We start from the raw sequence: 17,864 nt of genomic DNA on the forward strand, positions 1-17,864 counted from the left end.
GAGTAAATCCTGGAGAAGTAGCACCAGGGAGAACTTTGTAAAGCTCCTACATATTCCTGGGGACCGAAAAGACAGCACATGCACAAGGCTCTGGGCAAGCCCAGCAAAGAGCCATGAAAGGAGAAAGTTCTGGTGACTCACTTCTGGCTGCACCTGAGGTCCTGAGTCAGCAGGAAGCGAAAGGTCTTACAAACCGCCTCAAGGTGAGGGTGTGGCTTCTCCTACTTGTCCCCTTGGCAAAGGGTGGAAGACACAGAGGCAAGGAATCCAGGGGACCAGGAAGGCCTTAACATTCCCTTCAGTTTGACTAAATTTTAGGCAGGTTTCTTCCTTTTTTTTTTTTTAAGTTTATTTATTTATTTGTTTAATCTCTACACCCAACATGGGACTCAAACTCATGACCCCGAGATCAAGAGTTGCATGCTCTGGGGATTGAGGCAGCCACTCTAGGAACACACTCACTCGTAGGTGGGTCTGGCCTGGGCCCATCCGTACAGGCTGTGGACGTCGTAGTGCCGCACCCGCGAGCCATCTGGCAGGACCTGCTCACTCTCCATGCACAGGGTCTTGCTGCTCAGGCCCCTGTCCCGGGACTCCAAATCTGAGCGGAAATGCGAGTTACTTCCCGAACAACTTGCTTTGTGCACTCACAAGAAATGCTCATTAGCTTGCTATTTCTCCATTTCACTCAACGACTTTGTTACCCATAACAGTTCCAATTTCAAGAATTATTTTGTCTACAAAATCAACCTGCTGTGACTTTATAACTAATGAAGGGTAAGGACAGGCTGTGGAGCTGGGAAAGGCACGCTTCATTGTCCTCTGCTATTTATAGAGTGCCATCAGAGCCCACTTATCAGCACAAGAAACTCCTTTGTTGTTATGACTGTTTTTTCCCACTAGATGGTAACATTCTCAAGGGAATAGATCTTGTTTCAATCAACTGTATGAAGGTCTCTAAATTTTCTGATTTGTTAGCACTTGTCTGATACATAAATATTGAGGGAGGAAGGGTAGGAAGGGAGGAAGGAAAGAGGGAAGGAGGGGAGGGAGGGAAGGAGGAGGGAAAGGAACACAGGTGTTAGTGAGACTTGGACAGCATAACCATGACTAAACGTCAAGAAACTTAGCAGATTCTGTCCCACAAACTACTTGTTTGGTGCTTCTAAGAAGGTGAGTTGCTTCCTTCCCTGGGTTTCTGTAAGGTGAGAGGATTCAACTTTCTGAGATGCCTTTGATGGTAAGGTCCTATAATGCTCTATTTCCGTTTGTACCACAGGACTACTAGGGCATGTCCTTCATGAAGAGTCTGTGGACATGGGCAGAGAGTACAGAGCCTAGATTTTCATTCTTTAATCAAAATATTCTGTGTGTCGGGGTGGGGGGGTTGTTTAAAGTGCGAGCAATCAGTTCATAGTTACAAATGTAATCATGCATTGCTTGGTTTCTTTCGTAATACATCATGTCATTATTTCTATGTCTGATTAGTAATTCACACTTGTTCAAGGTTATTCTATTTGGGATTTTATGTCATGTGTACAAGTATTTTCTTTCTCCAAAATTAGGCTTTGCTTTGACAATAAGAGGAGAACTTTCAGAGTTTTGATGAAGGAATCATTTACATACATGGCATATAGGGTGGATCATTAAGAATTCCATCGCTGCAGCCCCTGACAGATCCATCCACAAAGTTTGATGGCTCATTCATATCCTGCAATGAGTTAACAAGAAAGATTCTGTGATGTCAGAGGCAGTGTGGCCTTGGCTCTGAAGGACACCGCTTCACAGAGGTGAACACATCTTATTTAAGCCCTCAGCTAATAATTTCATTGACTCTGTTTACTCTAAGGCATTGACCCAAATGGACTCTAAGAACCCATGTTCATCTAAGTAGAGTGTGAAACTCCTAGTTTACCTGGCATTTTTAAACTTGTGAGGATTACTTCACAGTAGCAAAAATATGGAGATTATGCTGAATCCATGACCTAAGGAGATTCCTTGATACATCTCCCCACACAAGAAACCCATCTTTGTTTTCCTATGTGTGAATTACTCACTTTTTATCTGTGGCCAATGGTTGCTATTATCTTCCCCTACTCTTTCTTAGTCCAGTAGCTTGGACTAATTCTGACACCAGCAGAGACCAAACACAAGGAAGAGTGTCTCGCTTTCTGCAGTAGATGCTGTCCTGAAGAGTTGTGGGTAACTCAGAACCAAATCTGGAAATCAAATCATACTTGGGGGATTTATTACTTAAGTACAAGAAGTAGTGGTTCCTGAGGTGAAAATTCACTGCCTACTTTGTTAGCAGAAAAGTTAAGATTTTGTAAATTGGACTACCTTAAACAGGACATACTAGGGCAAAGGCAAGTATTTGGGGAACTATTTACTATTTTGAGTTTTTCAGCTGTATCTGCCCGCCAGCAGAACAAAAATCCCAGAGCAATCATCCCCCTAGTCCTCAAAGCTACCCACAGCTCTTCACTATTTGCTTTGCCTATATTTGGGCTAATCTTTCATACGTCCGCTCTGGGCCGATCCACCCTGAGAATAGTGGCCAGAGAAACCCCAGGGCGGCCAGGGGGCTTGTAAGTCTGTCTCTGGGTGAATTATGAGCTTCTTTCAGCCTAGCCCGGACCTGTGAAGCTCTTGAGAGCTGGCCTAGAATATGCTCAGGATTTCAGGCCACTGGACAGTGAGGAAGAAAATTGGAATGCTGATATGCTGCCCATCCCTAGAAAAGCACAAATAGAAGAGCCTTTGGACCATGTCCTGCAGACATTTCAGGAAGCCCTGCTCTTAAGCCCAACTGACATGTGTAAGCAACATCTGAACCGGCCTTTGAAGATGAGTCTGTACCAGCACTATGGTGAACACCTATTGTCTCTTGGATTCATGCCTTGCCCGCCCCAGCTCCGTCCTATATCACAGGATGGGCCCTCAGGCTCCCCTAGCATCCGCTTCTGGGTAGTTTGGCCAATGGGAGGCACTGGCCAGCGACCGGAGGGTGGGAGATAAGAGAAGCTGGGGTCTGTGTCCCTCTCCCCCTTTCTCTGGCAGCATCTTCCGTAGCGGCACATATCCTCCATGGGCTTCGGTTTCTGCAGGCATGTTCCTGGGCAGACCCACAATCATCTCTGTGTCTCTGGGGGTCCAGCACCTCAACTGTATAAGAGTCTCCCTCTCTCTCACTCCTTCAGCCTTAGCTCCCTCCTTTGCTTGTCTCTGAATTGCCTCTCCATGGTTTGACTCCTAACATTTCCAAAGAAAAACTACTAAGCGTGCACTTACAAGCCACAATCCGTCAAACTTTAAGCTCTTCTCTGACTCTTCAGAATTCGCATACAGCTCTTTTATTTCCATCTTCCACCATGCAGCCGTGCTATTACGTAAGAAGTCAGGAAAAGCCACGTAGGCTCTGTACAGCTGTAGGGGTAAACACATACTCTCACATTGGGTCTTTGCCTGTCCGGCTGTCCGGGAAGGGGAGTCTGGGGACCAGGAAGGGGTGAGGAGCAGGTACTTGTGCAAGGCACTGCCCCTCTCAGGGTCTGAAACTAGCCTCAGGCTCTGCTGTTGCTTCTACAGAGTTTACTGTGAACACAAAGATCAGAGAAGGCTGACTGCATTCATTATTCTCCTAGAAGGAGGTTAGATAGTGTTAAATCCCCTTTAAACATGAGATTTGTTTAATGACTGGGCCTTTAATCCTATGAACTGCAAAATTAACTATCTGTGTCTAAATGATCAAACTTTAGATATACAAATGTTTTTTTCTACACTGGTCAAACAAAGGAGACCAGTCATCCAGGGAAAAGGGAGCTGCAGAGTTTAAAGGGGCTGCTAGATGCCCAGGCTGATGTGGCATCAAGTGCTGAGTTCAAAAACATTACCCCTTTTGAACTGGCTGGCATATTTTCTTATATGGGGACAATTCATCAAAAACCCAGTCTGTTCATAACCTCTCCAGTGAAAATATTCTGGACTTCAATTCATTATTTTTCAAGCACCATTGGATTTAAACAAAATACAATCTATTAAAGGCATACACGTGAAGACATTTCACTTGATTTCCCTCTACACATTTCCAGTTTAGTTGCTTATTATGTTTTCTGTTTGAGGATCTCATTCTACCAAGAAATTACCAGTTGACAAGCATGCTCAGAGAGCTGCTTAACCAAGTGCTGGGATAAGACTCATAAGTATCCAGATGTTTAGGGCAACGCGGACAGAAATCTGCACATAACTATACCTTAACCTGAGTTTCATGGTCAAGGGATGTATCCACATTCACATTGGGCCGTTCTGGCCAAACCTAGAGAAAAAGAAGAAAAATTAAAACCTCTAAAAGGCATTGCACATGGACCATGAGATGATTCACGTGTCAGACTCTAATGACATGCATCTCCATAAAATTCTTGGAGATCTTTGCCATTAATTAAATTGTAAAATCTGAATATATGAAATTCTGTTAGGGGAAAATAGGCTAGGGTCCCTTGACTCATTTCATAAGCTTTCAAAATCATTAAGTTCAAAAATAAAATGAGCTAAATCTGTTTTAAATACATCCTCTGAACAATCACCTTTCAAATGTCTGCTCTGTGATCTGTCATAGACATATAACAAAATTCTCTTCAAAAATAACAAATTTAAAACATGACTCTAAAGAACTAAGATTGATTTCATTCACAACCTATAAACTTAGCCTCAATATTCTTAAGCAGCATTATCACTTATTGGGGACCCCAAATACACATAGCATTAAAAAAATCCAGAGTTTCAACCAATCTCATCTGTATCTAGAAGGACATTAACTGTATACATTAATTAATTAATCCATTCAGCAAATGCTTACTGACACTACATGATAGGCACTGTATCTACTGAGATTTAAGTAAGAAATAGCCATTGTTTTCTTTTTTTTTTTTCCTAAAGATGTATTTATTTGAGAGAGAGATAGGGAAGAGAGAGCATGAGCGAGAGGAGGGGCAGAGGGAGAGAGAATCCTCAAACAGACTCCTCATTGAGCAGGGAGCCCAATGTGGAACTCAATCCCAGGACCCTGAGCTGAAACCAAGAGTTGGACTCTCAACCCACTGAGTCACCCAGGAGTCCCTCTAGTCCTTGTTTTCTAAGAGTTTACAGATAAAATGTGCGTGCTAAGTGACAGGCTATCCTCTCTGAGGATACTAATATAGGAAAAAGAAGAAATAGGGAGAGTTAAACTGGTCATTGGATGCTTCCAAGGGGGGTACATTTGAGCTGGTCTTGAAGTGCAGGTATTATTTGGGTAAGCTGAGAAGGCAACATTCAAAGGCACGGTGAGCATGGCATGCACCTAGAACAACAGGAAATAGCACAGCACGATTCAGAGCAGAGTCTGAATCGTGCCTAGGAGCTTCTGTCATCTGGGGTTAGGAAGTTCACCTACAATCCTGTTGCTATAAATCAAACAGATGAAGACTGAGGTCACAAAAAGGAACTAAAGGAGACTTGAGGAGAGGGAGAATTTACAGGGCTTAATGATTTATTTCGATATGGAGGATGCTAAGCATCATAGGTCAAAGATGAACACAAGTTTTGAGTATGGGTGCCTGGCAGGCAGAGACTTCAGAGCCATTCTTAAAGGACTTCTTTAGGTTTGATACATGACCCGCTGGAATGCATAAGGGGTGGAGCACCAGAATAGATCCAGATAATAGAACAAAGCTCACTGATATTTTAGAGAATTAGACCTGTAACCTTGGTCTTATTAATCAGCATCAGGCAGATTTCTACTCATTCATAATTTATTTTTTTTTTAAATGTAATTTATTTTTTTTTTTAAAGATTTTATTTATTTATTTGAGAGAGAGAGAATGAGAGAGAGTGAGTACATGAGAGGGGGAGGGTCAGAGGGAGAAGCAGACTCCCTGCTGAGCAGGGAGCCCGATGCGGGACTCGATCCCGGGACTCCATCCCGGGACTCCAGGATCATGACCTGAGCCGAAGGCAGTCGCTTAACCAACTGAGCCACCCAGGCGCCCTCATTCATAATTTATTAATTACCCATATATTTTGCCAAGATTTATTGACAGCCTCTTTTTTTTTTTTTTTTTTGACAGCCTCTTTTAATCAAGACATTCTGGTGCTGATTAATTATGGGCATCTTCTCCCAAGGCTCACCTTTCCCCAGACAATGTCATTGCTGTTGGGCCATTTGATGAACACATTGTTATCCTGCCCTCTGGTGAATGGGCGATACTGGGTCTCATTGCCAGAAATGGCTGGGTCCTGCAATGAAAGGGTTTAAAACAGTGAACATGAGAAAAACATCTCCAAGACAAAAAACAAAAACAGAATACCCATAGATAATTTGCCTTATATCTATAAAATTCTTGAGGAATAAAGTATGCTGTTTGAAAACGTTCCTAGAGATAAACCAGGTTAATAAGACATTACCCTCCCATGAATAAAGCCAATTTATTGTGCTCCCACAGATATCAGTACTCCTTAAGAACATGAAGCTTCTTTCTTCTGTTCTGGGTCCAAAGTGGCTTCCCTGTTCACCCCATCCCATACCTGCCTCAGTTATTCTATAATAGTATCTTATTTCACAATTGTCATATAAATTATCACTATCTGAAATTATCTTTCTTTAATGTTTACTTATTGGCTATCTCTGTTTGGTAGAATAAAATCCCTATAAGGAAAAGGACAATGTCTTATTCATTGATTTAGATTACATACACGCACACACACACACACACTTTTTAGAACAGTGATTTTCAAAGACCCAGTATTTGATTAATAACTGAATGAATGAATGAATGAATGAAAGTCAGCAAATAATGCTCTATTTCTTGGAAGCTAGAAGGGAGGACCGTTTGCAGGTAACTACTTCTGTGTTTATCAAAATATAGCCTCCAATGCAAAATAATGAATTGGTGTTCTGAATCTTAGCTCAGTTGCTTGTGAGTTTAATTAAGAAGAAGTAAGTCCCCTGAGCCTCACCATTGCCGGGTAATGATACAACTAGAGTGGCTTTTGAACCCCCTAAGGTAAAGATGAGACTAGAATATAGCTATTCCCTCGGAGGCACAGCCTGAAACAGTGACGATTTTTGGATGTTTTTGCTATATTCAGTGTTTCAGTCCACAGTTCTAACTCTAACCAAGGGAATCATAATAATAAATTACATCCCAGTGACAATTATGAAAAATAAATATTGCAAAGTATCACCATTGGAAAGCCATTTTTCATTTGTTCTGTCCTCCTTTATTTGCTTTTTAAAACTTTAAAAAATAATTATAGCTTCACAGGAAGTTGCAAAAAATGTTTGGGAAGTCTCGTGTACTCTCCATCTAGTTTCTCCCAGTGGTACTATTTTACAGCCATGAACACAGAAACAGAAAATGGGCGCTAATCTTCTAAATACTTACCAGAATGAGAATGAATCTCATGCTACCATTCTTCATTTGCTCAATCAAGAGACCGAGGTTTTGGAAGCTGGGGCTGAGAGTGAAGTCCAGCTTCCGGTCCATGTAATCGATGTCTACATGCTGGACATCCTACAGGAAGGAGCAAGCAAGATGCTGGGGATCCCATGGCAGTATCCCGCAGGGCCCACAAATGGCTCTGCTGACCCCAGCCCAGGCCCCTCCTAATTTGTCCCATACCTTGCTACACTGACTTTTCAATTCTGCTGATTGAAATTGCTTTCTGATTCCTACATATGGATCACCTGTCCCCATCCTTTTCCTTCTGTTCCCCCAATTGGAATTCTCTCTCCTTTCCCTCCCTCGATTCATTTCTTTTCCACTCCTCAAATTTCAAACTGGTGAGCCCATCAAACCAAGTGCTAGTTGAATGTTCAAGAGTAGAAAGCAGGACTTCTCTGAGAAACAGAAAAGTGTAGTTTTATTTTCCCCCCTCCAGTAAATCTGATTGGATTTATTCACATTTAGAACTATATTATTATATAGCTTTCTAGAATGTGTATATTTCTGCCATTCCATTTGACTTGATGGTCCATGAGATGAGAACCTTGTCTTCCTTTTTCTCTAAACAGTACCAGCCCAGACTTCTGCATGTGAAAGTCACTCAATCCAGGATTGGTGAGTGATGGCTAACGTGGTTAATATTGAAGTTGAAAAAAAGAGGTGCTTCTTTTTAGCCTGAAGAGGATAATCACCCATATTGTCTTAAGATTCTAGGTAAAACTTGTTTGGGGAGCAGAGATTTGTGCAAAAGCCAAAGCTTGGAAAAGAATAAACCAACATATTATTAACACTGATCACCTTGGTGAGGTAGATCTCTGGAATTTTCATCTTTTAATTTTCCAATTTTTTCTAATTTACATTTAATAAGTATATGGTAGAGTAGTATATAAAAATAAAATACTTAAAGCCTGGATGAATATTTCAAATTATCTTTGATGAGAACATCATAACACTTTATTCTCATCTTCCAGTCATTAATTGTCCTCTAAACTCTCAGGAAGTGGACTGAAAGCAGAGAAAGAGCATACGTGATGAGAAACTGATGATTACAGAGGAGGAAGGACATGCTATCTATGGACTTCTGCTTGCTGACAGCAATAGCCTACACTTCTTCTGGCTTATGAAGGGGTCTACATTGTCATTGTGTGATATGCATATGTGGATATGTGTGCTTTAGAGAAGGTGAAGACTTGATTTTAACTGCTTTCTTTCATACTGTCACTTTATATCCATCCTCTCTAAGAACAATCACAATATAATCTGGGGTTGTCATCCTCGTGACATGATTCTCACTTAGAAGTTCCCGAAGTCACGGCTTAAGACCAGCCATGCCTACTGCAGGATATTCCTGGCAAAAGGCAGTGAGTAACAATATCCCTCAATCACACTGCCAATTACTGAAGAATTAATGCAAATTTCAATTTTGAACCCTTGATTTAAAAGGGTGGCATGAAATAAATTTAAAAAGCATGGTATTCCTACAAGACTAGCTCCACAGCTACATTTTCCTATATTGAAATAGTCATCAATAGTTTCCCTGAAGACATTTTCAATCTATAATTAGGCACAAATTCCCATAACTAATCAAACCACGGACTGAGTGGGGGAATTCATACATAGGGAATCTGGGCCGCCATCATTGCCTTATACAATTGGGAGATCTCAGTATCATTCTGGTATCCGTAGCGACTTAGCTGGAATCCCAAGGCCCAGTATGGAGTCATTGCTGGCCGACCAATCAACTAGAATAAAAAAGAAAAATGGATCCAGGAAGAGTTTTGGGGAAAGGGAAGAAAAGTCTTATACTTGAAGCAACTTGAGCACTTCTACTGAGCACTGTCCAATCTCAGAGGCCTCGCTCAAGAAAAATCAGAAAGTCAAATAAATATGGAATGACCATCAGCATGCAGAATGACAGAAAATCTCCTGTGTTCTGGAGCTTCCACTCTCTATTACTGATTAGAGATTCTTAGGATGCTCAGCAAATAATTAAGAGACACGTGTGGCATCTCTATGCCTTTATACCTGTAACATTAGCACCTAACTTCAGGAAAGACAGCAATAACGTAGTAGGAATACACAAGAGACATAGAAATAAAAGTCGACCTATCTCAGTGCTAAGAACATGGTAATACCCAATAAACATTTGATTGTTTATCAATGCATAGAGTGAATTCTAACCTCAGTGTATTGTTGAGTTACAAGCTCAGGGGTTGGCCCCAAAACCATATAAAAGTCCAAAATCCCTCCTGTGGTGCGGTATGTTAGGGCAGGAGTGGGCTGGAATGACACATCTGTTAAAAAAAAAAAAAAAAAAGAAGACAAGGAGTCCTTGGAACTATACATCAGCCAGATAGGAAATCTGCCCTCAAATGTACTCTTCACTCTCTTTCTTTAAAGCTCTCCTTCTCTGGAAAGTTTTCTTTCATGTAGTGGAATAGATGGGTTTACAGGTACCCCAAACATAATCTTAATCTCAACATCTTGTATCACTCTGCGAAAGGAAGTTAAACTGTCACAGTAAAAGAAGGTCACGCAATTTGGTCAAAATTTTACCGCTAATACCTGGCCTAAGGTTCTTCATAAATCTGGAAGGAAGGAAGGAAGGAAGGAAGGAAGGAAGGAAGGAAGGAAGGAAGGAAGGAAGGAAAAGTCAGTTTATCTATCCCATTTCCCTTGCCCTTGAATTTCTCTATTTCTATTGATATTCCAGATCCCAGGAAAGGGGTCACAGCTAGTTATGGTGGTACACAGGGAACATGCCTCTGTCTTACCCATGGCATTGCTGTTTAGCAGGAGCACACCATGGGCACTGCCATCCTCCTCCAGTGCCATGTAGTAGGGGTGGACGCCATAGGAATTCTTCTTGTACTGGGGGAGCCATGGGGGAGAGTAGGCAGTAATCAAAAAAAGAAATACTCGAAAAGTTGTTTCTACATCATAATGCAAACAGCAAGCTCCTATTCAATATTGAAGATTCAGCATAATGTCACGTCCTTTATAAAACCTTCCTTAATCTTCCTTTCCACCCCAAATAAAAAACCAGGTGCCCTCCCCTTCCATGTCTTCCTCGTTTATTATTATGTAATTCTATTATAGCACTGATTATACTGGATTACCATTAATTCTGCATCTCTCTCTCTTACTAGCCTATAAGCCCCTGGAGAAGAGACAGCGTTTTATTACATAAGACATGCACCTGACACACAGAATATACTAAAGAAAAGTTTGTGAAGTAAAATCCATAGTCCACAGGAAAAAACATGTTAGGGACAGAAGGAGCATAACCTGTGGCCTATTTCATCTGAGAACAGAATTTATCAATATAAGGTGAAGCTGATTAATAGGGCACTATACACATACATATGGATTAAGATAAGTTTACACAGAGAGAAACTGATTGATAGTCTTATTCTTCTGTGCTTACCGCTGGGGGCTCATCACGAGCAAACATTCCCCACGTGGTCCAGTTTATATTTCTTCTGAAAGCTGTGTGCTCCGTCTCCCCAAAGCCATAGATGTACTGAGAGGGGAGGCGAGTAGAAATGGAGAGGAACATGTCGTTGAAGGTGAAGCCAGGCAGCTGAGAATCCCAACTGCAACACAAAGGCATACCTCCACATTGTACTGATCACAGGCCAGAGCAAGCACGGGGCCCATTTGGGAATTCTAGTTGATTCTGAAGCCTCCTAAAGGAATGCACAGCTGGATCCAGGTTCAAATACTGGCTGAAGACACGGCTCGTAACAACGGCCATGACTCACTGCCAACGTTCTGCGTTTGCATTTTTATTCTGTGGTCTGCAAGGCTGAGAACGCTTTTTCTGCGTCATGGGCTCCTTGAAGGCAAGAACTATGTCTCACTCATCTCTTTATCTCTAGTTATCATTGTCTGGAGTATCAGTTTGAATACATGTATGAATAAATAAGCAAGGTCTAAGCAAATTTCCCAACAGAAAAGGGTGAAGCTCTTAGAATGACTTCTATTGATTGGCCAAAGGACTTCTTAGCAAAGAATGCCACTGACCAAAGTTAGACATGCAGTCAAAGAGAGCCAAAGGCTGTCTACATGTGTGCCTACACGTGATGGTTTTTACTTGGAAGGGGAACTTCAGCCCCAGGCAAAATCCAGACCTTCACTTCATTCCATTCAGCAGCAGGACAAGGGATGAGAAATGACAACTTTTTTCACATTTAATATTGGGAAAAGGCTTTAAGTCTACAGGGCTGATTGTAAGAAACTGTTTCTCTTTCCTTAGTAAACATTCCCTCTCTCCTGAGTCTTCTGTTATTTTGTAATGAGGCTATATAGAGCTGATTTCTATCCTAGGTTATCTGTCATGCTTATTAAAAAGAGTTTTCTGTTCTACCTAACAAGAACAATGAGTAGAACATGCATTTTTCTTTTTTCTGAAATCAAGCAACACTTATTTTAAGCCTCTTATTAATTTTTCTTGTTGAGTTAGTGACTAGTAGAAAATAGAGCAATAGGTCTACTCCCTGTTTAACACACATACACACACACATACTTACATTGTCTCTAAGATTAATATTTTATGGGCATTAATCAGAACCACCATAATTAGACTTAGAACCACTTTAATGAGAACTAAATAAATAGTGCTTACATCACAGTGCTGGAGCTTTTTCGTCGAATCTGGATCCCAAAAGGATTGTTCTGAATCCTGACGTCATACAGACGGTCCTCAGGGGAGCCAACTGGAGAGGGAGGGGTGTTCAGAGTCACTGGGACCTCGTACCTTTTGTTCGTGGAATCAAAGATCTAACAAGAAGAGAGAAGGAAACTTTCTGATGGAATAATCTTAGACCTAAAATCCCTCCTGCCAGCTCATATAATTCAGTTCCCATGTTTTCTGGCCAGTTTGAATCATATTGGGAGGCATCAAATATCCCAAAGCAAATAGAAGCGAAGCCTCCCCACCTACAGTGCCCAATATGGATCCTGAACTCCAAAATGCCTCAGAAATACCTATTCAGAAGCAGGGAGGACACTTCCTCTAAATAATTTATGAATTCAGTGTATAGAATTTCATGGATAGAATGTGTGTGTGTGCGCGTGTGTTTATGAGTACGTGAATATGTACATGCACGTAATTGTGTTAAGATTATGTTTGGGCATGTATGTGTATGTCAGAAATTAGAGAACCAAGTTTTTATATGGACTCAGATCTTACTGGTTGAGCTTTCAGATGCTTAAGACAAGTTTTGCCTGTAGCCCTGCTTCTTAAAATTGTGTTTCTCAGACCCAAAGCAGCAGTGTAACCTGGAGGCTTGTTAGGAATGCAAAATCCCAGGCCTCCCTCCCCTCCAACTTCTGAATCTGAATTTTCATTTTTACAAGATCCCTGGAGTGATTCCTCCAACACAGTGTGAAAAACAATGTTTAGAGCTGGTTGTCCAAGGTGGTACTGTCACTGATGAGACCCCCGTGACCCCCTGAATTCAAAGCTGACCCCCTGAACTCAGGAAACTCCTAGAAGCTTCTGCCTAACTCTAACTTTTTCTTTTAGAAACTAACTATGGAATTGCTGGAACAGGAAAAGAAACATTTGAGGAGAGGTCTGTGTAGATGGCACAATTAACTCCGCTTCATTATAATGTTAAAACCCCCTTCTGATATTCATCGCAGGCCCTAACAAAAGGAGCCTGTTTACCCCTGTTGGGGAGTCACTGGCTTTGGAAATCATTCCCTGAAATCTCCTTATTGGTACACATAAAGATGACCTTGTGAGGCAGCTCCGCCTACTGTAGTCTCTGTCTCTAACTCACCCAGCAGTGGATCCACCAGGCACTTGTGGCCATTGAATGCTCTACAGGTGCTAATCTGAATTGAGACTTGTTATAAGTGCAAACTGCACACCAAAATTTGAAGAGTTAGTATGAATAAAAGATTCTAAAATATCTCAGTAACTGTTTTTGGATTACGTGGTGAGATAATATTTCAGCATGTTAAATAAACTGTTATTAAAATGCATTGCATTTGACTTTTTTCAAATACATTTTTAAGAGTGTGGCTATTAGGAAATACATGTGGTTCACGTTGTACTCCCCTCAGAGCAGAGCTGTGGATCTCAAAGTGTGGCCCTTCACCCACAGCAGCATCGGCATCACCTGGAAACGTGTTTGGGAAGCAGACTCTCAGACTGGAAACTCCAGGGCAGAGGCCCAGCAATCTGAACTTTAAGGAGACCTGTGGGTGATTCTGGTACTCTCTGAAGTTTAAGAACCACTGCTAGAGAAATAACTCTAACATTGGAAGTGGGTCAATGCCACTTGTATGAGTTTCCCATGGAGCAGACACCTTTTTTCACAGGGCTAAGAAGGGGTTCTTTGAGGACACTTATGACTGAGCACTTGGCAGTGCAGGACATTCACAACCCTGGTGGATCCAAGGTCACATCCTGGTTCTACCATGCTCCTAAGTCTCTGACCTTTACCACTCTGGGCCATGGTGCCTTTGTCCATAAAATGATGGATTTGGACCAACGGTGTTTCAGTGACTTTCGTCCACATGGAGCTGTAAGAACTCTGTGTTGAGGATCAGAACCTGAACCACCTTGGAAATTACCTTGAACTGCAGCATGTTTTCTGTGTGGTAGATCACGCTCAGCTGGAGGAAGCTGATTGCTGCCGAGAGAGAGCCAGAGGCAGGGGCTGCTCGGGCTGATTCCGGGGCCCCCAGGTGGGCAAGGTCTGTGGTGATGCCCGTAGGCAGGTACTGAATGTTACTGGCGGCATACCTAGGGATGGTGTCATAGTAACAGGTGGGCACGTCAGGAACAGTTGTGTACTAGAACAAGAGGAGAAATTCTCCATCAGCCTCTAACACCATACTTCGAGGGTCTGATTCCTGGAGAAGTTGGTTCACACAAACTAAGTCTCTTACACCATGCCCGTTATTATGGCTTGAATTATGATCCCCCCACCCCCATAAGATGTGAAGTCCTACTCTGGTATCTGTGAAAGTTACCTTATTTGGAAATAGGGTCTTTACAGATGATCAGGTTCAATGAGATCATTAAGATCAGCCTAATCCAATATGACTGGTGTCATTAAAAGGGGAAATTTAGACACAGAGACAGACCTGCACCCAGTGAGATCCCCATGTGAGGCGGAAGGCAGAGACCGGGGTGATGTTTTTATAAACCAAGCAAGACCAATGAGTGCCAGAGAACCTCCAGAATCTGGGAGAAATACATGAGACAGATTCTCCCTCCCTTTTCTTAGAAGGAACCAACTCTGCTGACACCTTGATCTCACACTTCTAGCTCCCAGAACTCTGAGATAACAAATTTCTGTTGTTCTAAGTCACCTAGTTTGTGGTACTTTGTTATGACAGCACCAGCAAATGATTTAAATCCATTTAAAAAACACATGCCCGTTGGCCTCCTCTACTGGGTGGACAAGGAAGGGTCAGCAGTAAGCCTGATCTGGAGACTGGAATCCTCAGTCAGGCTTCTGCTCCAGCGTTCTCATTGCTGCCATTGTGACCTTGAGGAAATCTCTCTGGCTTTCATTCTATTTTTCAAATGAAGACAAACAGTCTTACCTTACCTTCCACAAGGACTCTCTAATAGATGGAAAAAAAAAAAACAAAAAAACCACCTCACTTAAAATACTCAATTCACAATGCATACCCAACGTATTACTGTTGTGTTAAAAATAAAAGTGGGGTTTTAAATGCTGTGGTTGGAGGAAAGAGAGAGTGTCTTCTGATTTGGGATATCTGAGGAAAACACTGATCACTTCTCACACGGAGTTGGCAAAATAATTTATCAGTTGACATAGTGTCATTTTCTTCCTGAAGGATGATTACTCTTCAACCCAGCAACATTTGGGAAGTGTTTTCTAGGTGCCTAATTATTCATGGGACAGTTTTTCCAACTTCTGCTCACTGTGGTAATCTGTTCACTGATTATTACCTCCCAAAGGCACCCCCGCAGCCTACACCTCTCCTCAGAGACAGCAGCACCCTCAGGGTAGCAGTTGAATTTCTCCAGGTCACTGACTGGAAGTTTCCATTCAATGGAGAATTCTTGACCGAGTACCAGTCCCTTGAGATCACTGATCTTCACCACCTGAGGAAGGAGAGGCCACACGGCAAATAAGGTGAGGCTGAGCCACCCGGCTAATGTCCTTCCCTGATGATCTGGAAGGGGAGCTAGCCCTTCATCCACTTTGTCATGGGCTATTTGGAATATTATTTTTTATCCTCTGGAGCTTTTGACCTCCCTGTCGGGAAAATGAACTTGGCTTATTCCTGACCTTTCTCACCTCATGGAGTCACTGTGGAATGTTGAATGGGAAGGGCTTTCATCATATGAAGGAGTACAGATCACAAGCAGAGCTGTCTTTGTCAGACTCACAGCCCTCTGGGTGTGGTGCTCACACATTGTAATAATGATGGCAGTAATAACAACAGTTAAACTTTATGGAGCATTTATAGGGGCCAAGCACTGTGATAACCACTTTATATGCATTATGTCCATCAATCCTCGAAGGTAATCCTATGCTGCAAATAATATGGCTATCTTCATTTCACAAAATAGAAAACTGAGGGTTAGAGAGGTTTGATGCTTTGCCCAAGATCTCGCAGCTAGGAAACAACAGAGCTAGGACTGGAATCCCATTCTGCTTCGTACAGAAACCAGGCTCTTATTTTTTTCTATCTGCATTGTCAAAATGGAAGGGTGCTGCCCTAAGAGATAGTGAATTTCCCAGCACTTGAAATAGTCAACTAACAATTGGAACCTTTTGTTAAAGATTAGCATGTAAGGTACTCATTCAGTAAGGGCAGAACTGAATTACCCCTAATGTTCTATTCAACTCTCCTTTTCTGTAATGCTATAAAAGTAGTGTGTCAACTGTGTCTCAAACAAAGAGAGTCTTTAACTTAAATGAGTAACTTAAATACTCTCCAGAACTAGGCCAATGTATTGAATTATATTTTCACTGTATCACATCTGCAATCTGCAGGTCTAGTCTTAAATCTGCCCAGAGAAGAGCTGCCTTGCCTCAGGGTCCCAGCTCCCACTGTCTTCTTCAGTGTTCTGATACAAACCAAGCTCAGGAGTCCATATTTAGCATGCATATGTTTCTCCTTCTGCAACTGCCCTGTGGTATGGTAGATTTGCATGCAGCAAGCCAGCTGTCTCTGTAACTGCCCAAAGTCAAAAGAGCAAGGGAGAGCTGGCTGTCAGAATCTTAGCCCAGGGCTTTTGACAAGGGCACCGCAAGGATGGAACAGTCTCCCACCTTTGATGAAACATTGTAGGCAACATTTGAAATGGAGGTGGCAGAACTACTAAGTACGACGGTAAAATTGGTAGGTTGCTTGTCCATTCCCAAGATTATGATATCTGTAAACATGAGGTTGTTAGGGTCTGTATAGTTATTATTTGTAATATTTGCCTGTAGACGGTTCTGGAAAAACAAAACCACAAAAACATCTGTTTAGAAACCAGATACATCACCAAATACCCCTCAACATCTTGCTTTCTGACATGTGAGGTATGTCTTTTATCTCTGAAGTTCTAACTGGTGCCTGATGATCGTCCCCAGGGAATTTGCTAACCCGGACTCTACACGGTCTTCAATCTTTCAGTAACATTTCATGTTTGCTTTGGTTCACTGGTTATTTACTGATTCCATTGCTCAGGAAATATGTTCCTGACATCACAGAATTTCCAAGTGGACAAAATGGGTACTCTTAAAACAAACAAAAAGACACCAGCACACACACAGACCTACTGGCATACAAAGATGAAGACACACACACAGAGTGCCTAAATATTTTTTTTCTTTTAATGATAATGAGGTTAGGAGCTAAAATTTATGAGTGTTTACTCTGTGCCAGGCATGGTGCTAAGCATCTTGTTCCATTCCGACAGCAAGTTGTGAGGCTGAAGCTAAAATGAGCCCATTCTTGAGACAAGAAGACTGAAGCCCCAGGGAAGCAGACAACCTTCCCATGGAACCAGAGTTCAAAAGTGATGAAGTGTAGCTCTGACCAAGGTGGAACTGAAGACTGAAGAAAAAAAAAGCGGAGGACAGTTTGATGTTTAAAAAGACAGTATCTCTCTCTTCTTTTTTTTTCCAGTGCTGGGAAAATTGGACAGCCACATGCAGAAGAATGAAACTCGACCATTCTCTAACACCATTCACAAAATAAACTCAAAGTGGATGAAAGACCTCAATGTGAGACAGGAATCCATCAAAATCCTAGAGGAGAACATAGGCAGTAACCTCTTTGACATCGGCCACAGCAACTTCTTTCAAGATACATCTCCAAAGGCTAGTGAAATGAAAGCAAAAATGAACTTTTGGGACTTCATCAAGATAAAAAAGCTTCTGCACAGCAAAG

The 17,864-nt window shown here is 41.9% G+C and overlaps 1 protein-coding gene across 1 annotated transcript in view; it reads right to left on the reverse strand.

Moving 5' to 3' along the window:
* The window catches only part of MGAM2 (maltase-glucoamylase 2 (putative)), an 82,705-nt gene that overhangs the window by 23,093 nt on the left and 41,748 nt on the right, over nt 1–17,864 (reverse strand). Inside the window, 14 exon segments of the mRNA XM_081799970.1 lie at nt 463–601; nt 1,627–1,711; nt 3,292–3,426; nt 4,253–4,315; nt 6,166–6,273; nt 7,422–7,550; nt 9,098–9,223; nt 9,663–9,775; nt 10,256–10,352; nt 10,909–11,077; nt 12,109–12,263; nt 14,070–14,291; nt 15,424–15,579; nt 16,757–16,924. Of these exon segments, the coding sequence (XP_081656096.1) occupies nt 463–601; nt 1,627–1,711; nt 3,292–3,426; nt 4,253–4,315; nt 6,166–6,273; nt 7,422–7,550; nt 9,098–9,223; nt 9,663–9,775; nt 10,256–10,352; nt 10,909–11,077; nt 12,109–12,263; nt 14,070–14,291; nt 15,424–15,579; nt 16,757–16,924 (1,865 nt within the window).

Source organism: Leptonychotes weddellii, chromosome 12 (genome assembly GCF_054177405.1).
Source record: "Leptonychotes weddellii isolate Sample4059 chromosome 12, ASM5417740v2, whole genome shotgun sequence".
Taxonomy (NCBI): Eukaryota; Metazoa; Chordata; class Mammalia; order Carnivora; family Phocidae; genus Leptonychotes; species Leptonychotes weddellii.